General features: G+C 44.1%; 1 protein-coding gene across 2 annotated transcripts in view; it reads left to right on the forward strand.

The window, feature by feature from the left end:
• CMYA5 (cardiomyopathy associated 5) overlaps window positions 1-17,449 on the forward strand; it is a 49,740-nt gene extending 32,291 nt beyond the window's left edge. For both annotated transcript variants that reach the window (XM_081880678.1, XM_081880677.1), the window contains exons 9-13: window positions 1,198-1,345; window positions 9,870-10,003; window positions 10,208-10,307; window positions 11,165-11,338; window positions 16,006-17,449. In XM_081880678.1, coding sequence (XP_081736804.1) covers window positions 1,198-1,345; window positions 9,870-10,003; window positions 10,208-10,307; window positions 11,165-11,338; window positions 16,006-16,258 — 809 coding nt within the window. In that variant the 3' untranslated portion in view covers window positions 16,259-17,449. The remainder of the gene's footprint in view (window positions 1-1,197; window positions 1,346-9,869; window positions 10,004-10,207; window positions 10,308-11,164; window positions 11,339-16,005) is intronic.
• The last annotated feature ends 776 nt before the right edge of the window (window positions 17,450-18,225 follow it).

Genomic DNA, 18,225 nt, shown 5'->3' on the forward strand with positions numbered 1-18,225 from the left:
CCCCGGTGTTTGTAGTTTTTCTGTGTCTAATACAGAGGGTGTCTAATGGAATGCATGGAGAATGTGTCCTCTGCTATGATGTGCCCTGTATTGATCTTTGTGCAAGTGTGACCTTAGAGATGTTTCAAATAGATGGATATCTTTATGAGGTGTATATTGGGCTGGTTCATACATGCCAATGATGATGACAACAATGTCAATGATTTGTATACAGCTAAACATGACAAGAGGGAAGCGGGTGGTGCTGTGGGTTAAACTACAGAGCCTAGGACTTGCAGATCAGAAGGTCGACAGTTTGAATCCCCGCAACAGGTGAGCTCCCGTTGCTCGTTCCCTGCTCCTGCCAACCTAGCAGTTTGAAAGCACGTCAAAGTGCAAGTAGATAAATAGGTACCGCTCCAGCGGGAAGATAAACGGTGTTTCTGTGCACTGCTCTGGTTTGCCAGAAGTGGCTCAGTCATGCTGGCCACATGACCCGGAAGCTGTATGCTGGCTCCCTCAGCCAGAAAAGCAAGATGAGTGCCGCAACCCCAGAGTCAGCCACCACTGGACCTAATGGTCAGGGGTCCCTTTACCTTTAAACATGACAAAATGCAGTACTGCCCACATGTACATTACTCAACACCTGGTGGCTAGCAATTAATTTATTACATTTAAAGCCCATCTCCCCCTCTCATAGTCGAAGGGTGGTGCATTCCCACACATCGTGGTACTGATGGAACTAGCTCCCTCCCAATACCTAGGATTACAGGGAGGTGAGGGGGAATCTCCTGATGTTACTGCAAGCAACACATTTAATCTAAGGGGTAGTTAAGGCCACTAGTGTAGGATTGAAGACCTCATGATTTAGGCTAATTGCACTCAGCTGTATTTTTAGTTTAATTGTTTTAATTGCTAGCTGTGATTCCCCCTCCTTCCAAAAAGGAAATGAGGCAAAGGGCCTCTCTAATAATAATAATAATAATAATAATAATAATAATGATGATGATGATGATGATGATGTTTGTCTAGATCTTATCACTATGGGTATTATTACCATTTGAGGAAGGAAAACATATGAAGGGGGGAAAAGACTTTAAAGAAATTGATGAGGAGTGTCAGCTTGATATTAGCAATACTGATGCGCTCATTCCTTTCAGCGTATAAAGACTGCAGCTATCACTATGTAGCAGAGCTAACACGATGTTGTATTCGCAGCTCCCCCGACCCCTGTAATAAAGGCAGAAGAATGCAGTGTGTGTTGGGACGCTGCCACCATCCGATGGAGCACCAGTAACCCAGAAGCGACAGACTCTTTCACGCTTGAGTACTGCAGACAGTATTCTCCTGAAGGAGAAGGTCTGAGGTCAGTCCCCTGTGCTCTGAAATGCAGATGGACTGGATTGGAAGCTAAAAGGAATGTTCCAGAATTGGGATTATTTTGAGGGGAAATAAGTTTGTGCGGCTCGATCTTCCTAAGAACGAGAGATCAGCTTTGCCATGGAGATTAACATTTGTGCCAGATGCTAATCTCTGAGATTATACTCGGAAAATCAGAAATACCTTTAATTTGTGTTACTAAAGAACAAAACTACTAGAGACTAAACCCCAAAGGCTTCCTTGGGTCCTGTCCAAGCCCTCCAGAAATGGATTAAATGTACGAGGCCTTGGGCTGACCTATCTTCACCAACATCCTATGCAAGCTGCTTTCTTTCCTGTTGAGTTTATCTGCAAAGACAGCAACTGCAGCACTTTTCCTAACTGCTATCCACTCAGTGGATAATGCTGGGCCTGTATCAGAGATACAGCAGTTCAGATTCTATGTGGATGTATCCCAGCTTCTCAGTCTGCTAGGTCAAGGGCTCTCACGCTAGCAAATCGGTGAGTTTTAATGTTCTGCAACAGAGGAATCCAACATAATGGTTGTGCCAATGGAAACTTGGTGCGTAACAGATTCCGCTTGTGCAGCTCTGCTCCACTGGTGTGAAACATTTTGCTAGTGGAACAAGAATGTCAGTTGCTTTATATGCCACTACATTGTGTACAACCCTAAACTGATATTGTTCAACCTGATGGAATGATTGTTATAAAGAGACAATGGGATATCCCTCCTATATGCTTCCCTGAACTGCTTGGTGGACCTGTGGGCTACAAGTGTAATAAACATGCTGAGCAGATCTCCGCTGTCTCCCCCGCCTGCAAAAAAATAATAATGCACTAGATCAGCTTTCTCCCAACCTGGCACCCTCTAGATCTTCCCCAGCTGGCTGGTGCTGATGCTGCATTGCAAACCTAAATATATGGAAGGCACAAGGTTGGGGAGGGATGCCCAGGTGATGGAGCATGTGATGGAGGAGGAATTGTACCATGCTCTGAGCTTAGGAGCCCAGTCCTGGAAGAAGGATGGCGATGTTCTTCTTATCAGTGAATTCCTTAGCTGAAAAAGGATAAGTTAGGAGGCTCCTATTTTGCTTGTGCCATCTTCTCTATAGTTTACTTAGCATAATGGTTCATTTGGACCTGAGAACCATTTTCTCTTCCTGTTTTTTTGCTTTTTGTTTGCATTTTGTTTTGCTGGCAAATGCAAGTTGTTAAAGGGAGCAATGTGTATTTGCATACTGGCCTCCATCCCAGGAGCTGTGTCGGTCCTGGGGAAAGAAGGATGAGCTCCAGAGCAAAGACTGGGGTAATTAATTCATTAGTTGAAGGCAGGGACAGAGCACTGCTATGATTCAAAAAAGCTTCTTTTATTTTATTTTTGCAATTCATTTAGTGGTTGCACATTTTGTTTTAATTTGGGTGAGTGTGTGTGGGGTTTAAGCAGCTTTGCAACTTTTCTGTGATATTGACTCCTGAGAAAACTCAGTTGGTAGAGTATGAGACTCTTACTCTTAATGTCATGGGTTCGAGCCCCAAACTGGCGAAAAAAATTCCTGAGCTGCAGGGCATTTGAATAGATGACCCTTCCAACTCTACAATTCTGTAATTCTTTGAGAGGGAAAGCTCTCCCTTCCAGCTCCTCTGAAGACCTGCCACACTAAAGAAGCCATATTTCCCCAGACAGAAGGTGCGTACACAAAATGTCCTGGTTGCATGAAATAGCCACTGAAAGCACTACTGTGACTTCTTATCTCAAGCACAGGGTCTATTTGTGCTCATGATCGCATCTGAAGAACAGAAGTGATGTTCACAAGCTCTTCAGTCTTGCCACATCTGCTGTGTTTATTACAGCTTTGTGGAGACACAGAAAGCTGTCTGTTCAAAACAGCTTGCAATAGCAAAACTTGCTGAAGGAACACTTTTGTCTCCCTGTGATCAAAATTAAGAAGAGAGCAGCACTCGAAACCTGAGTAGAATTTTAGATGCATTAGCACTGCTTTGTGTTATGGGACATGATTTGAAAATCAGTCTTGCTCTGAGCATTTGTTACCGCTTCTGGAGAACCAGAGCAGTGCATGGAAACGGCGTTTATCTTCCTGCTGGAGCGGTACCTATTTATCTACTTGCACTTTGACATGCTTTTGAACTGCTAGGTTGGCAGGAGCAGGGACCGAGCAACGGGGGCTCACCCCGTCTTGGGGATTCGAACCGCCAACCTTCTGATCAGCAAGTCCTAGGCTCTGTGGTTTAACGCACAGCGCCACCCGCGCCCCTTCCCCAGTCTATAGCAAACATCAAATGCTTGCTTTTTCTCTGACTGATGTTTCTATCCTGCTGCAAACAGCAGCAAAGAAAATGGGATAAAACCTAGCAGCCTGGCTCTCTATCTTCACTTGAGGTCCATGATAAAGAAGGCTTAGCTAGAGGGGAAGCTAAGGAGAGCTATTTTTGTGGCTGATTTCTCTTTATTTCCCTTAAATAAAAGAAAACAAATTATGGAAGGCATAATTCCTTGTGTCTTTCATACAGAAAGAGGGGAATTGAATCAGCAATAAAAGCAAATTTCCTAGAATCATCAAAGGAAGCCGCAAATGAGGGTCATTGATTCAGCAAGCAATTGGATAAATGCAGTTGGGAGAATATAGCAGTAAAGTCTCTTGATGGGAAGTAAATTTTGTTTTATTTTTAAAATAGAAATAAAATGCCATTTACTGTATATTCCAGCTTAACTTTCTCCTACAATGCACCAACATTATGGCTTTATGAGTTAGAAGTAATATTGTACCAGAGGGTTTCCCCTAATAACAAACCCCTAATGGAAACATAAATATTTATAATTAATTACTGCTACTGCATCATTACTTTTATAAATATATATCTGTATACATATTTATGGGCGTGGAGACTCTCCTTCAGGTATACAGGGCTGAGGCCATTTAGGGTTTTAAATGTCACCACCAACACTTTGATTTGTGCTCAGAAACGTACTTGGAGTCTTTCAGGACTAGTGTGACATCATCCCAGTGGCTTCTCCCAGTTACCAGTCTACCCGCCACATTCTGGATTAGAGCCAGTGTGGTGTAGTGGTTAAGAGCGGTAGTCTTGCAATCTGGTGAACCGGGTTCGCGTCTCCGCTCCTCCACATGCAGCTGCTGGGTGACCTTGGGCCAGTCACACTTCTCAGAAGTCTCTCAGCCCCACTCACCTCACAGAGTGTTTGTTGTGAGGGAGGAAGGGAAAGGAGAATGTTAGCCGCTTTGAGACTCCTGAAGGGGAGTGAAAGGCGGGATATCAAATCCAAATTCTTCTTCTTCTTCTTGTAGTTTCCGAGTCACCTTCATTCTTTTTATTTTTTTAAAAGATATTTATTTATTTTTTAACAGAAAAGAGAAAAAATACAAAATAAAAAAGCATCAGGAAAATACAAAACGGCATAATCAATCACAAACATAGATCAGATAAGAAAAAAGAAGTTAAACAAAAAAAACAACAACTCCAATTTTTAAATTCGTATTTACATAACTTATTTTCTTGACCTCCTCCTTATTTTCTTGACCTCCTCTTGACCGAGTCACCTTCAAAGGGAGCCCCACATAGGGCATATTTCAGTAGTCCAAGTAGGGGATAACCAGGGTATGTACCATTCCAGCAAGACAGTGTGCAGGTAGGTAGGGTCTCAGCCGGCATGCCTGATGGAGCTGGTAGACACGGAATTAACCTGTGCCTCCATGGACAGCTGTGAGTCCAAAATGACTTCCAGGCTGCACACCTGGTTCTTTAGGGGCACAGCCACTCCATTCAGGACCAGGGAGTCCTCCACACCTGCCCGCCCTCTTTCCCCCAGAAATAGTACTTCTCTCAGCATTCAACTTCAATCCGTTAGCCGCCATTCAACCTGCTTCTCTTCATTCCTTCATTTGGTAAATGGCTTATCTGTTAGCTGTAGTGTAAGGAGCAATGCGGACATGTAACATATTTACTTGGAAGTAAGACCCATTAAATCCAATGGAATTTACTTCCTACTGCATGTGCAAAGGATTACACCCACGGTTAGCAGAATGTGGAGTTTTCTATAACTGGTTAAATTTCCAGTCATTTCTCCTGAACAGAAGTTTGGGAGAGTTGAAGCAAGTTAGTTCATTATAAGGGACGCGGGTGGCGCTGCGGTCTAAACCACCGAGCCTCTTGGGCTTGCTGATCAGAAGGTCGGTGGTTTGAATCCCCAGGATGGGGTGAGCTCCCGTTGCTCGGTCCCAGCTCCTGCCAACCTAGCAGTTTGAAAGCACACCAGTGCAAGTAGATAAATAGGTACTGCTCTGGTGGGAAGATAAACAGCGCTTCCATGCGCTGCTCTGGTTTCGGTGTTCCATTGCACCAGAAGTGGCTTAGTCATGCTGGCCCCATGACGTGGAAAAACTGTCTGCGGACAAATGCCGTGACTGGACTTAACTGTCAGGGGTTCCTTTACCTTTACCTTTAGTTCATTATCAGTCAGAGGGGGGAGAAGCAAATGTTGATTAGCAATTTGTACAGAACCAACACTGAACCTGACAAAGCAGCCATTGCCAGCTATGAAATCCCCCTTCATCCTCCCTGCCTGTAGGAGATGCTGTAACAGAATTCCCGCTGCATTCATCTACACTAATTCCCAGATAAATCAGTTGCATCCTCTCACACAGAACATGAACCATGCCTGGAAAGAGCAGAGGAAAGGTAAGGTGGACGACTCTGCGGTTGCGGCGCTCATCTCGCTTTACTGGCCGAGGGAGCTGGCGTTTGTCCGCAGACAGTTTTTCCGGGTCATGTGGCCAGCATGACTAAGCCGCTTCTGGCGAAATGGCACACAGAAGCGCCGTTTACCTTCCCACCGGAGTGGTACCCATTTATCTACTTACACTTTGACGAGCTTTCGAACTGCTAGGTGGGCAGGAGCCGGGACCGAGCAACGGGAGCTCACCCCGTCGCGGGGATTCGAACCGCCGACCTTCCAATCAACAAGCCCAAGGCTCAGTGGTTTACACTACATAATGCTTGGGGAAGGGAGCCATGACTGTTCAAAGTGGTACCCTAGAGACTTATATATATGGTGTAGGAGTCATTTCACTCAAACTGTTATTTCGTTAAAACTTTTTATACCCTGCCTATCTGTCATTAAGTAAATAAACTCCCAAGGTGACCCACATTGGACATACCTTGCCATGTAGCATTCTGCCTGTGCAGTTCTGTTACGAGTTGTTCCCATATGGGAGGGTTGACTGCATTCGACTGCTTATCTCTGTTCGCAGTGAGTGTGCGTTTGTTTTCCTGCGCTTGCTGCATATGCTGGCACTTCCTCGGAAATGTGGAACAGCTAGCATTTGTTATGTGAAAATATTGTGGATGTGTGGATGATATGTAGGAGGGCACTGGTATCCGAGTGCCAAGGCCCTGCGCATATACTGCTCTAGTCTTCATTAAGGCTGCACTGAATATTCTCTAGTTTGCCATGAAATCAGCACACTTAACACAGGCAACTTACGGGGGGGGGGGGGAGAGTACCCACTTTGCTGAACGTGTGAATAATATCAGTGGTCTTTGCTACCACTTGGATCCCTTGGTTGCTGCTTTTGCCTGACTATTGCCCATGGTGACTGGGGCTGATGGGAGTGAGAGTCATACAATCATAGAATCTTAGAGCTGGAAGAGACCCCAAGGGTCATCTAGTCCAACTCCTGCAATGCAGGAATCTCAGCTAAAGTATCCATGACAGATGGCCACCCAACCTCTGCTTAAAAACCCCCAAGGAAGAAGAGTCCACAACCTCCCAAGGGAGACCATTCCACAGTTGAACAGCATTTACTGTCAGAAAGTTTTTTCATGATGTTTAGTCGGAATCTTCTTTCTTGTACAGTGGTACCTCGGGTTACAGATGCTTCAGGTTACACACTCCGCTAACCCAGAAATAGTATCCTGGGTTAAGAACTTTGCTTCAGGATGAGAACAGAAATCGTTTGGCAGCAGTGGCTGCGGCTGTGGGAGGCCCCATTAACTAAAGTGGCACCTCAGGTTAAGAACAGTTTCAGGTTAAGAATCAACCTCAAGAATGAATTAAGTTCTTAACCCGAGGTACCACTGTAACTTGAAGCCATTGGTTCGAGTCCTTTGAGAACAAGCAGGAGAAAACAAGCTTGTTCTCTCTTCCATGTCACAGCCCTTGAAATATTTGAAGATGGCTATCATATCTCCTCTCAGTCTCTTCTTTTCCAGGCTCAACATACCCAGCTCCTTCAACCATTCTTCATAAGGCTTTGTTTCCAGACCAGCAACATCTCAAAAGTCTCAGGTTTCCCATCCCTGATTTAGGTTTTGTTCACTGAATGTGGGTATTCAGAGCAGACCTTGCCACTGAGATCCCCCTTCCCAACTGCAACACCTCAACTGGACAGGTGACCTCTGTCACTAATGCTAACCAGGCGCACAAATGTTCACCTGATTGAAATTACACATGTGCCTTGTTGAATTGAGGCTGTGCAGTCACATTCCCCTTTGACAGGCTACTTGTTTTTCATGAAGCTGAGTTATATTTGATTTTGTATTTATTGTATTATTCTGGGATAAGAGTGAAGGAGCCTATACAGTGGTATCTCAGGTTAATAACTTAATTTGTTCCGGAGGTCTGTTCTTAACCTGAAACTGTTCTTAACCTGAGGTACCACTTTAGCTAATGGGGCCTCCTGTCGCCATGGTGCAATTTCTGTTCTTATCCTGAAGCAAAGTTCTTAACCCAAGGTACTATTTCTGGGTTAGCGGAATCTGTAACCTGAGGTACCACTGTAAATAGGGTCAGATTAAAATGGCCGCTTACCACCTTTCCTGGTGAGCAGTGGTTGCAGCCCGACGCGGCACCTCCTCTCCCCTTGGGCATGCTGCACCATCTTTGCTTGTCTCCCTTGGCCGCTGCGAAGTCTCACAGGTTCCTGCCAAAACTCGTCCATTCAAATGGGCCAATCCATGGCAGCCATGGGGGGGGGCATGGCGAGTGGACCTGAGGGAAGCAGGCTTCCCTCAGGTCCGCCATACATCTACTTAGCCCAGCCAACCCCCAAACATAGCACCCAGTTGGGGCTCTGTGGCTGGGCTTGCAAGAAGAATATGAAAGTCTTTGAAATCCACTCTAGCTGAAAACAGCTCTCTTTGAAGTTGGAATGTATTTCAACCCTTCAGGTTTTTTTAATGGTGAAAGGGCATTGTATAAATAAATGAGATGTAGCGACCAGTCCTCTCAAGGTCTCTGATGTAGAACTGTGTTGACAGTGACTGCTGTTTGCTCAGCATAAAGAATATATATGAAGTAAAAAGACATTGACTACACTTATGCTTAAAAAACGGAAATCAACCATGAGAAGCTATGTCCTTTATTCTTCAGCTTCTGGTGCTATCTGGTGGAAGCTGGTGAAAAAACAGCTCCTATCATTAGAGTCTGACAACCTGTTTAAGAAGAGCATTGAAGTTGTTATAAGTAGAGACTCTGTTAATTGTGATGTGGGCATGGATATATTTTATCTCACTATTATCTTCAATCAAGTAGGGTTTTCAGCTTTTGGTGCAAAATTTGTTTATCATAAGCTTAAGGGATATCAAAACAATCCCAGTTTCACGCTGCCTTCAGCTCTCTATTGTATGTCTCCAGTCCAATGGAAGTGTTATTGTGTAGTGTCAGTCTTTTGAGCTGGTGCAGCAAAAAAAGAATGCAACTCCTCACAAACACACTCCTTGTGCCCTGACAGGCTTTGGATACGGCAGTGAATCTGCTGGTCTGCATCCCCAGCCACTCATTAGGATTGCTGTTGTCGTTTTTCTTTTGTTTCCACTTCATAGTCTTCTCAGTTTGGACCTGCTTTTGGGGGATTTTGTCATGTAGCCTTTTCTGAAAAGCTGATGCACCAAAGTAGGTTGGCAAGGGGTGGGGGGTTCATTGAGATCTCTTCTTGGAAACATGGCTTCTGACAATCTCTTACAGGGAGAGTCTCCAAAGTTCCTTCCCTGTGATCATGCTCATCTTTTTGAAAGGACTGTCTTTCCAAAGGCAGCTATAACCTAGCAGTCAGGAACCTTGTGGTTCCATGGGCATCACAGTGACACCTGGTGATTGACAGGTGAGTGGCCCCACTGTTGGTGAACTGCAGGAGGCCAGGTCCTGTTACTCACCTCCACCATAATTTATTTTTTTAAATTGCACTTTGGGCAATGGTTTCTGTGAGAAAATGCTTTTTAACTTGTTTCTTCTTAGAGTTTTTGTCTAAGTTGGAACTGTTTTGCATCGATACTGATAAAATGTGTTTGTGTGTGTGTGTATATATTAAAAAATCCCAAGTTGTCTTCCTCCCCTCTTTAAGGAGAAAAATAAAGGTCCCTTTATCTTTTCCCCTGCTGAGAGAAAAGCAGCTTGAGGGCAGGAGTGATTTTTGAGAGGGCAAACAGTTATGGATTTTCTCCCACAGAATTCAGTATATGTTTATTATATATTTCAGATCCCTGGCTGGAATTAAACAACCTGAAATGAAAGTCCACCTAGAATCCAATGTAAATTATTTCTTTTACGTGAGAGCAATTAACATCTTTGGGACAAGTGAACAGAGTGAAGCTGCTCTCATCTCAACCAGAGGTAGATAAACACTTTCTAACTTGTGGGAAAGGATTCCTTTCTGTCTCGGAAGGAAATGCAAATGCCTTCTAGTAAATTCTGTTGTACATTGTTTCAATGACAGTGATTACTGTAGGCCTTAAGATTTTGTGATTCACTACAAATGCACAATGTAATAATAATCCCTGAAGTGGTGTTTTATTTCTTTCCTATGAATCACATCAGGAACTAGATTTCACATAATGAAAGAAACAGCTGCCCCTGCTTTGCAAGTGTCACCAAGTGGAACCATGATATGCCTTCCTGAGGAAACTGAAGCCATTGGGTAAGTACTACTCATATTTACTCCTCCTTACTATTGAGCATTATTGTCAACAGGATGTGAAGATCTATGTAGGTTAGGGATGAGAGGAATTCATTTCAGTTTGCCTCGAAGCATGTAATCACTAAATTAGCAATTTCCAAACCAAAACACAACCAATTCAATTCTTAATTCAGTTCAGAACAAAGGAGTGTGTACAAAAATGTGTGTACTAGGCTGAAAGAATGCACAAATTGGTGAAAATAGCATACAAAATGCATTATATTACGCAAAATTGCTTTGTAAAAATCTGTACTGGGCACATCTCTCTCTCTCTCTCTCTCTCTCTCTCTCTCTCTCTCTCTCTCTCTCTCTCTCGTTACTGAACTGGTTGGATTAAAAACAAAGCCAAACAAACATTCCTATCCTGAATATTTAACAACGGACAAATTTCAATATACATACATAAAAAATGCAACACAGGCTTGTTTCTTCTTTTGAGGCAGGTGAAATCTCACTGTTAAAGGTGAAGACCAAGAGTCAGCAAACTTTTTCAGCAGGGGGCTGGTCCACTGTCCCTCAGACCTTGTGGGGGGCTGGACTATATTTTGGAGAAAAAAATGAACAAAGTCCTATGCCCCACAAATAACTCAGAGATGCATTTTAAATAAAAGCACACATTTTACTCATGTAAAAACATGGCGATTTCCGGACCGTCCATGGGCTAGGTTTAGAAGGCGATTGGGCAGATTCGGCTCCCGGGCCTTAGGTTGCCTACCCATGGTGAAGACATTGGATCTTTCTGGTGTTCGAAGGTTCAAACCATTCTTTGACTTTGGCCAATATAATGCTGCATTTGTTTCTGTTATTTCTGTGTGCAGCATCTCCCCAGTACTGGGTGAGCTCCTGTCTGCTCGAGGATGGCACTACTGGGAAACAACTGTGAGTGACTGTTCAGCTTACAAGGTTGGGATCTGCTATTCTACTATGCCACAAGACAGCATCCTGGGTCAGAACAATGCTTCCTGGTGCTTGCATTGTCCTAGCAAGACAAGGTAATGATGAACATATTATTTTTTTAAAAAGCTGTGAAATTACATGTCCTTTCCAGTCTATTCCTTCTCCTCCCTTCCCCTATGGGTGCATGGGTGTGTGTTGATTTTCTATTTGTAAGCCACTAGAAGATACTTGGCAACTTTTAAAAGGTATACAGCACTTACAGGGGCGTCATTTATTATTAAGTGTTGTACTTCTGCATCCCTCAAGGTTCCCCCAGAGTCACTGGAAATTTTGTTTGTGGGTAGTGCTGCTTGGCCTACAAAATGATCGGCTTGGTGCCACCAGAGTTGAGCATTAGAAGGAGTGATAATAAATAAATAGTGACGTGCTGCCTTGGAGGACAGCTTGGATGTTATGGAAAGTGGCAAGAAGCATAACCACAAGTGATGTCCAAAGGAGGACATCTTTGGACATCTTCTTGTATGTTGAGATGAACAGGCTCCAGATGCAGGGACAGCTCAATATGTCTCAGTGCAGGAGAGATGTGCAAATGCTTCCCCCAGATGTTACACTAGTGGCATGGAATATGGATGCTGAGTTGCACCTTGGCTTATCACCATGCTCTGCAACTACTCATCCTGTTTTAATGCTCCAATCCTAAGCAACAGCTGTGGGCAGCAAGATGAGGTTCACAATGAATTGGGAATGTTAGCCCTTTATCCGTGCTCTGTAATAAGCTGCTATCAGCTGCAGGAGGGAAAGACTCTCCTCCCTGAAAGAGAGGGGAGTGGTTGTGGGTGGGAGCCTGAACACCGCTCCTAGCAGGGGGCGTTGCCCCCTGCCTCCAGCTCACCTGACTGGCGCTCACGCCCCCCCGGTGGCCGTCCAACCAGGTGCCATGGGGGGGCGTGTCCAGCAGCCTTTATGCTGCAGGGGCAGCCTCTCCCCGGCCTCATTTCTCTTCATCGTCCTGTGCGAGTCACCCACCCTCCACTCCCATTGAGTTAGGGCTTAGGTCATTGGCCTTGCTATGGACCTTAGGTTGGTCGCCCTGGTTGCCCGGGGGGCCTGGTAGGAGTTTCTCCATTTGGCATTAGGCTTTTTGGTTTTTTCGCCTACCTCGTAGCAATCGTCACAACTTTTTGTGGTATTGGTGGGTAGGTTAGGCATTGGAATAAAGTGTTGTGGTGTGTCGAAGTGCTAGGTGTGGCCATCGCCTATGCCTTCAATCTCTAGGGGTATTCCGTTAAAGGAATCTGGCGGTCGTGTATTCCGTCCGAAGCCTGCTTGGCGGGAGGCCATGGCACGACCCTCGGTGAAATCAGGGGTGAGCCTATAGTTGGATTAGCATCAACAGGTGATGAACCCCTGGTGAATAAACCCACTTGTTTCGCGATCCAATGCCTAAGCCAATACCTTTTCATTGCTGTAATCAATAAAGTTGTGGCCTTTTCTAGCCCATTAACCTTTTATCACGTGTCCCTGTGTCTTCATTTCACTTCGCGGGGGTCGGGTCCTCGAACCACAAACATCTATTGGCACCCAGTTTCCCTTGCCATGATTACAACAACCCTGTGAAAAAGGCCCATTTGCAGCTGGGGTACTGAGTCTGAACGCTTAGGATTATAGTGTCTCAAAGAAATCCCATCTCAATATTTTGTTCCTGTTTTTTCTGGATGGCACAACTTTCATCAACCGAAATAGGAGCAGAAATTTGAGCCTCTGGAATGTGTAGCTGTAATGAATACTCCAACCACAAGATCGACCCGTCTGTTCCCTGGTCTGATTTTCCTGTGTATGTGAGACATTTCTACCATAGCTGCTTCACCCGAGGTCATCTTGATGATTTAGCAGGTGACAGGGCGAAGGAGAGGGATGTTTTTTGGAGGGAATCCAGGACTCTGAAAGTCTGGATGATTGGTGACTGAGAATAGTGCTCTGATGATATACTCCCTGTCCTCTACACTGGCAGATAAGGTTACGCCGTGGGTGCTTCTTAGGCTTCCACTTTCCATAATCTGATCAGGAGTTTTAGTATTACAGCCATAACCATCAATGGCAGGTTATATTTAATGCTTGTAATGTTGCATTTCAAGGTGCCCGCTTCCTGAAATATTTTATAGTATGTAACACATTTCAAGTGTTTAATTTGCATCACATAAATTATCTCAGGAACAGCTCTGTGCAACAGGTCAGAATTATTTGTCCGGTGTGGTCATTTACTTCTGTGGAGAACTGTGTGTGCAGATGGGATTGACCCAGAGGGGAATTGGATCGTCTAGACCCACTCCTAATCTCTGTCCATTCAAGGTGTGGTTTCTACAAGAGCCTATGTGTTTTTACCCAAATGTATGTAGGCTTCCTATGCACAATGGTGGTAACTGGACCTTGTGCTAAAACATGGTTTATCATGATGGGAATGAGCTGAGGCAATCTTTGGATTCATGCACTTCTCCCTTCCCATTCCTGCTTCGGTATGGCTGTAAAGAGAGGTTTAGATGCTTTCACAAACTGCAGCTTGTCCAAACCTGACAAATGGTGGTTGATCTTTAACTATCACCTGCTGAAACAAACCAACGTCAAACCATGGGCTATGACGGTGGCTTGTTTCCAACAAGCCATTGTTTAAGCTAACCACCGGGAAATGAATGAATGATTACACAAAGTTATTACTTTAATGTTTTGGGTGGGGGAGGGACTGTGGCTTAGGAGCGACATGCGTATTTATTAGGGAAGTAAAACCCGGAATAGTCCATCCATCCAGAATGACCTAATCCTTGTGTTTGGCGTCTCCTAGGTCTGTCATTTGATTAATCACTTGACTTTCAATCAATTACATTGAAATAAATTCCAGAGTTGCAGTCATGTTAGTCTGCTGCTGCAAAATCAACAGAGGGTTTTGTGGCACCCTAAAGACTAATAAATTTTATTATGACATAAGCTTTCATGGAGAGGAGTGGACCCTTAGACTGCAATAAAAGTTGTTAAGTCTTTAAGGTGCCACAGGACTCTTTGTTAATTGAAATAGATGTGCATATAATAGCAAAACGTTTACAGTGGGTGTCCTTTGGAGGATGCCAAAGGAAAAGCAGTTTTCTCTGCAGTGTGAAACATTCACTTTACTAAACGAAGCAAAAGCGACTGTTCAGGGTTAAAAGGAAAGGCCACCCTTGCTGCTTTCCTCTGCAACACAGGAATGTGGAATGCTTGTCTGCAATAAAAGGCCACAGAGCCAAATGCAATTCCATCAGTACCACTGAGGATCCAAAGTTAAAAGAGACATTGTCAGAAGCTTCTGTTGCTTTTGATATTCACCTTGAAATGCAAAAATATCTGCTGGCTTTGAACAGATACTGCTAGTAAAAGCCACCTTAGCTTTTTTCATCAAGCTTGGCACAGCAGGTGGCTCTATATTGGGGAGGGGGGAGGACAACACGCTAAAACAAATGACAGAAAATGACCCTTGGAATGCAGTGCTTCCTTCCAAATGAATATATAAATATGCTGAATTGGCCAAAGGACCATTAGAATGCATTAAAACAAGAGTGATGGATTGCTTGCTCATATGGCCATTTTAAGGAACTGTCTCCAATAAAATAGAATTTTAAAAGTCCTTCATATAGCCATTGAAATGCATTGGTATAAGCTGGATCTGGGTAAATTGCCCTCTTTGACACCCCATCACCCCATCCTCATAGAAATCAACTGTGTGTGTGAGTGCTACTCATAGGCATGCATTGAGAAAACTTGGATCCAGATAAATTGCCTGGGCTGGCACTACCATTAAAGAGAGTGAGGCGATTGCAGCTGTTGAGCGGCAGTGGTGGCAGCCTGCTAGTTGTTCCTCCTCAGCCGTCTGGCCATTCCTGTCTGTTCTCAAACAGATCTGTGTGAGCCATGCAGCCAGGTCTACACCTCCTAAGTTAACCCGCCACCTTAGGCACAGTGGATGGGGACCCTTTTTGGCCCAGCATGCCAAATCCTTGCCTGTCCCTACCCAAGCAGGCCAACTTTCATTGGGGACAACCCACCATAATGAAGCACCTGGCATCATTATGACACCAGACGATTGACAGGTGGGCTGTCTCACCCATCCATCAAAGTCAGTTTGTGCAGCACTCAGGGGAATCATAGATGTGTAAAGTTGGAAGGGACCATGAGGCCCTTCTAGTCCAACCCCCTTCAGTGCAGGAATCTTTTTGCCCAACATGGAGCTCGAACCCATGTCCCTGAGATTAAGAGTCTCGTGCTCTACCAACTGAGCTATTCTGGGAGGGCCAAGCAGTTGGCAGTGAGCTGTGTGTCACAGTGCTTCACAACTGCATAACAGTCAGCTTGGGAACTGCAGCGTAAGGCAGAGGGCAGATGGTTCCGTCAGGCAAGCAGACATGGAGCAATGATTACTTCTATGCTGAAATCCTCCCAAGGTTTGGCAGTTCTGACTACACCATTCATCCGGCTCCAGACTCCTTCATTCCTTCATCTAATCATAACGCTTCCAAAATCATTGCAACCCGCTACACGTTGTTGCATATATTACATAATCAGAACCAGATAGTACCCCCTTATTTTTACCGCAGCACTCATCTGCACCAAAGGGGAGCATTTCAATGTGTGAAAATGCCGCTAAGGGTTTCCATTTGCTAATATCTGGCAGACAGAAAGAAATATTGTGATAGGCTGTTCAGTGAATTCTTGTTGACCTAATCTTGCACTTCTGCAGTTTCCTGTATAAGGTCCTCCATCGTGGTGAAATGAGTGACGTCATTGTGACAGAACAGCCCCCCCGCATTGGCATTTTGCTGGATTATACTGCTGGAAGACTCTTATTTTTCAACGCGGAAAGAGGGCAGCTCCTGTTTGCCATCCGGCAGAAATTCACCAATGCTGCTCACCCTGCCTTTGTGTTAGAGGAACCAGGAGTCTTTCACCTGCATACAGGCATGGAGCTTCCAGAATTTGTCAAGCAAAGCTAAACATTTTCTTTCGAACTATGTGCAAGACAAAAAAAAAAAGCGGATAGAATGTGCTTGGGGTGGCCTTGTTTCCTTCTTCTAAGATAAGTTAATGTTTAAGAACTACAAGCCAGAGAAATGCTCTGTGAACTCAGTGACTTCAACAGGACTTCCATCATACATTCCCCCTTGCCAACACTACTTCGTAAAGTATTTTTTATACTTGGGGGAAGTTTCAAAAGCAGATCAAGGAATCTCCTCTTAGGAACAAAAGTGTAAGGTTATTCACAGAGCCCACATAACTCACCCACATGCGAAGTCCCTGGGTGGTGGTTAACTCTCTTCCCAAGTTGTTTTTATTCACTGGAATCATTCACATAAGGCGCACATGCAGACAGACAGACAGACAGACAGACAGACAGACACGCACACATACACACAGAGCCATAGCTCAGTGTTAAAGCATCTGCTTTGCAGATTTGATCCCCATCATCTCTGGTTAGGACTAGGAGAGACTGCTCTCTGGTACCCTGAAGAGCAGCTGCTAACGTGACTGAGCTAGACTGAGCTAGTTTGACTCAGTATTAGGTTCTGTGATCCTACATAGCACAAAGACACACAAGTTATCTCTTTACTTACTACTTTCTGTGATGCATACTGAAGGACTGCCAAAATGTTTGTGCTACACTCACTGCGGGTGGGTGCCAGGAACTTCTCCATTGGTCCCTTTTGAAATGAATTGATTCCAATGCATTTTCACAGGGCCTAGCAAGAATAAATTATTGGGAGGAGTGTGCTCATTGTCTGCAATCCAGCTAGTTGAGGACTGACCCACACAGGCCTACCTCTAGTCAAGATGGGTGGGGCTGCTAGGATTTGGGGAGAGGGGACTGCTTTCAGTCTCTACACCCCATATTATCTCTGACCAGGTTAGCACTCCTATTGATATTAATAACATTGCCCATCTTGATTTCAGTTACACTCATTTTTATTTTTATTTTTGACTGACAGGCAGAGCCTGGCACCTCAAGTGTGGCACATATAAACATATAGAGTTCCCAATCTGCTAGGATGTATGAGCATAAAATGCTGGATTCTTACTGTGTTGTCCTAACATTTGGGGCCTAACTGGATCAGGACAGTTTGTTCATATGAAAATTATTCTAATACTGTTTTAATGGTATTACGTGCAATTAAAAAATTAAAAACGAACAGGTTATATTTCCAATGTCTTTGCCCAGAAAAACAATATACTATTCAGTGCTTTAAAAAGAAGTGGGAAATGTTTCTGATGTGTGAACAATAATGTGACAGCTTTCTGAAATTGCTCTTCTTGATGGTGATGAGTGTTTATTGTAGTATCAGTACTGCACATGTATGCAGATTTTTCCAGCACCCACACAGCGTTGTTGGCATCAAAATGCCAGCCCTTATTTCCCCTACCCCCATTTAGTCTGGATTTACCCTATCTGGGTAAATATGTTAAGTAAAAAAAAGATACAACAAAAACCCATTTGTGATACCCATTTTTAATATTAAGCTGTCAAATGGAAGAACACTAAAATGTAGGGAAACATACAGGGTTTCACCAAGCTTTTCATACATGTTATCTGGTCTCACAATCACAGAAGGAGAAAGCACGTTCCACAAGCATCTGATGATGTGTCACCATTTATTCCTGTTGAGCATGCCTATTTGGGTTTTTCTCACAGAAATCCCAATACATCATTAAAAAAGGAGAGACTTCATGTTTTCCCTCTTTCCAGCCACTGCCCTACCCAATTTCTGTTTTTGTTTTTTTATAATGATGAATTTGCAATGTGGCACCTGGGCTGGATCTATACTGACCTGTTTAACGTTATTAGAACGTTATTAGTTATTATGTTCTGGAACATCACAGAGCATACTTGTAAATGAAAGCATTTCTTTACCTTTAAGATTTTGACCCAAGGCAAAATCTTAAATGACAGGCTCCTTTAAAAGGAAAT

The sequence above is a fragment of the Podarcis erhardii genome, assembly GCF_964252035.2.
Source record: "Podarcis erhardii genome assembly, chromosome: 11".
Lineage (NCBI taxonomy): Eukaryota > Metazoa > Chordata > Lepidosauria > Squamata > Lacertidae > Podarcis > Podarcis erhardii.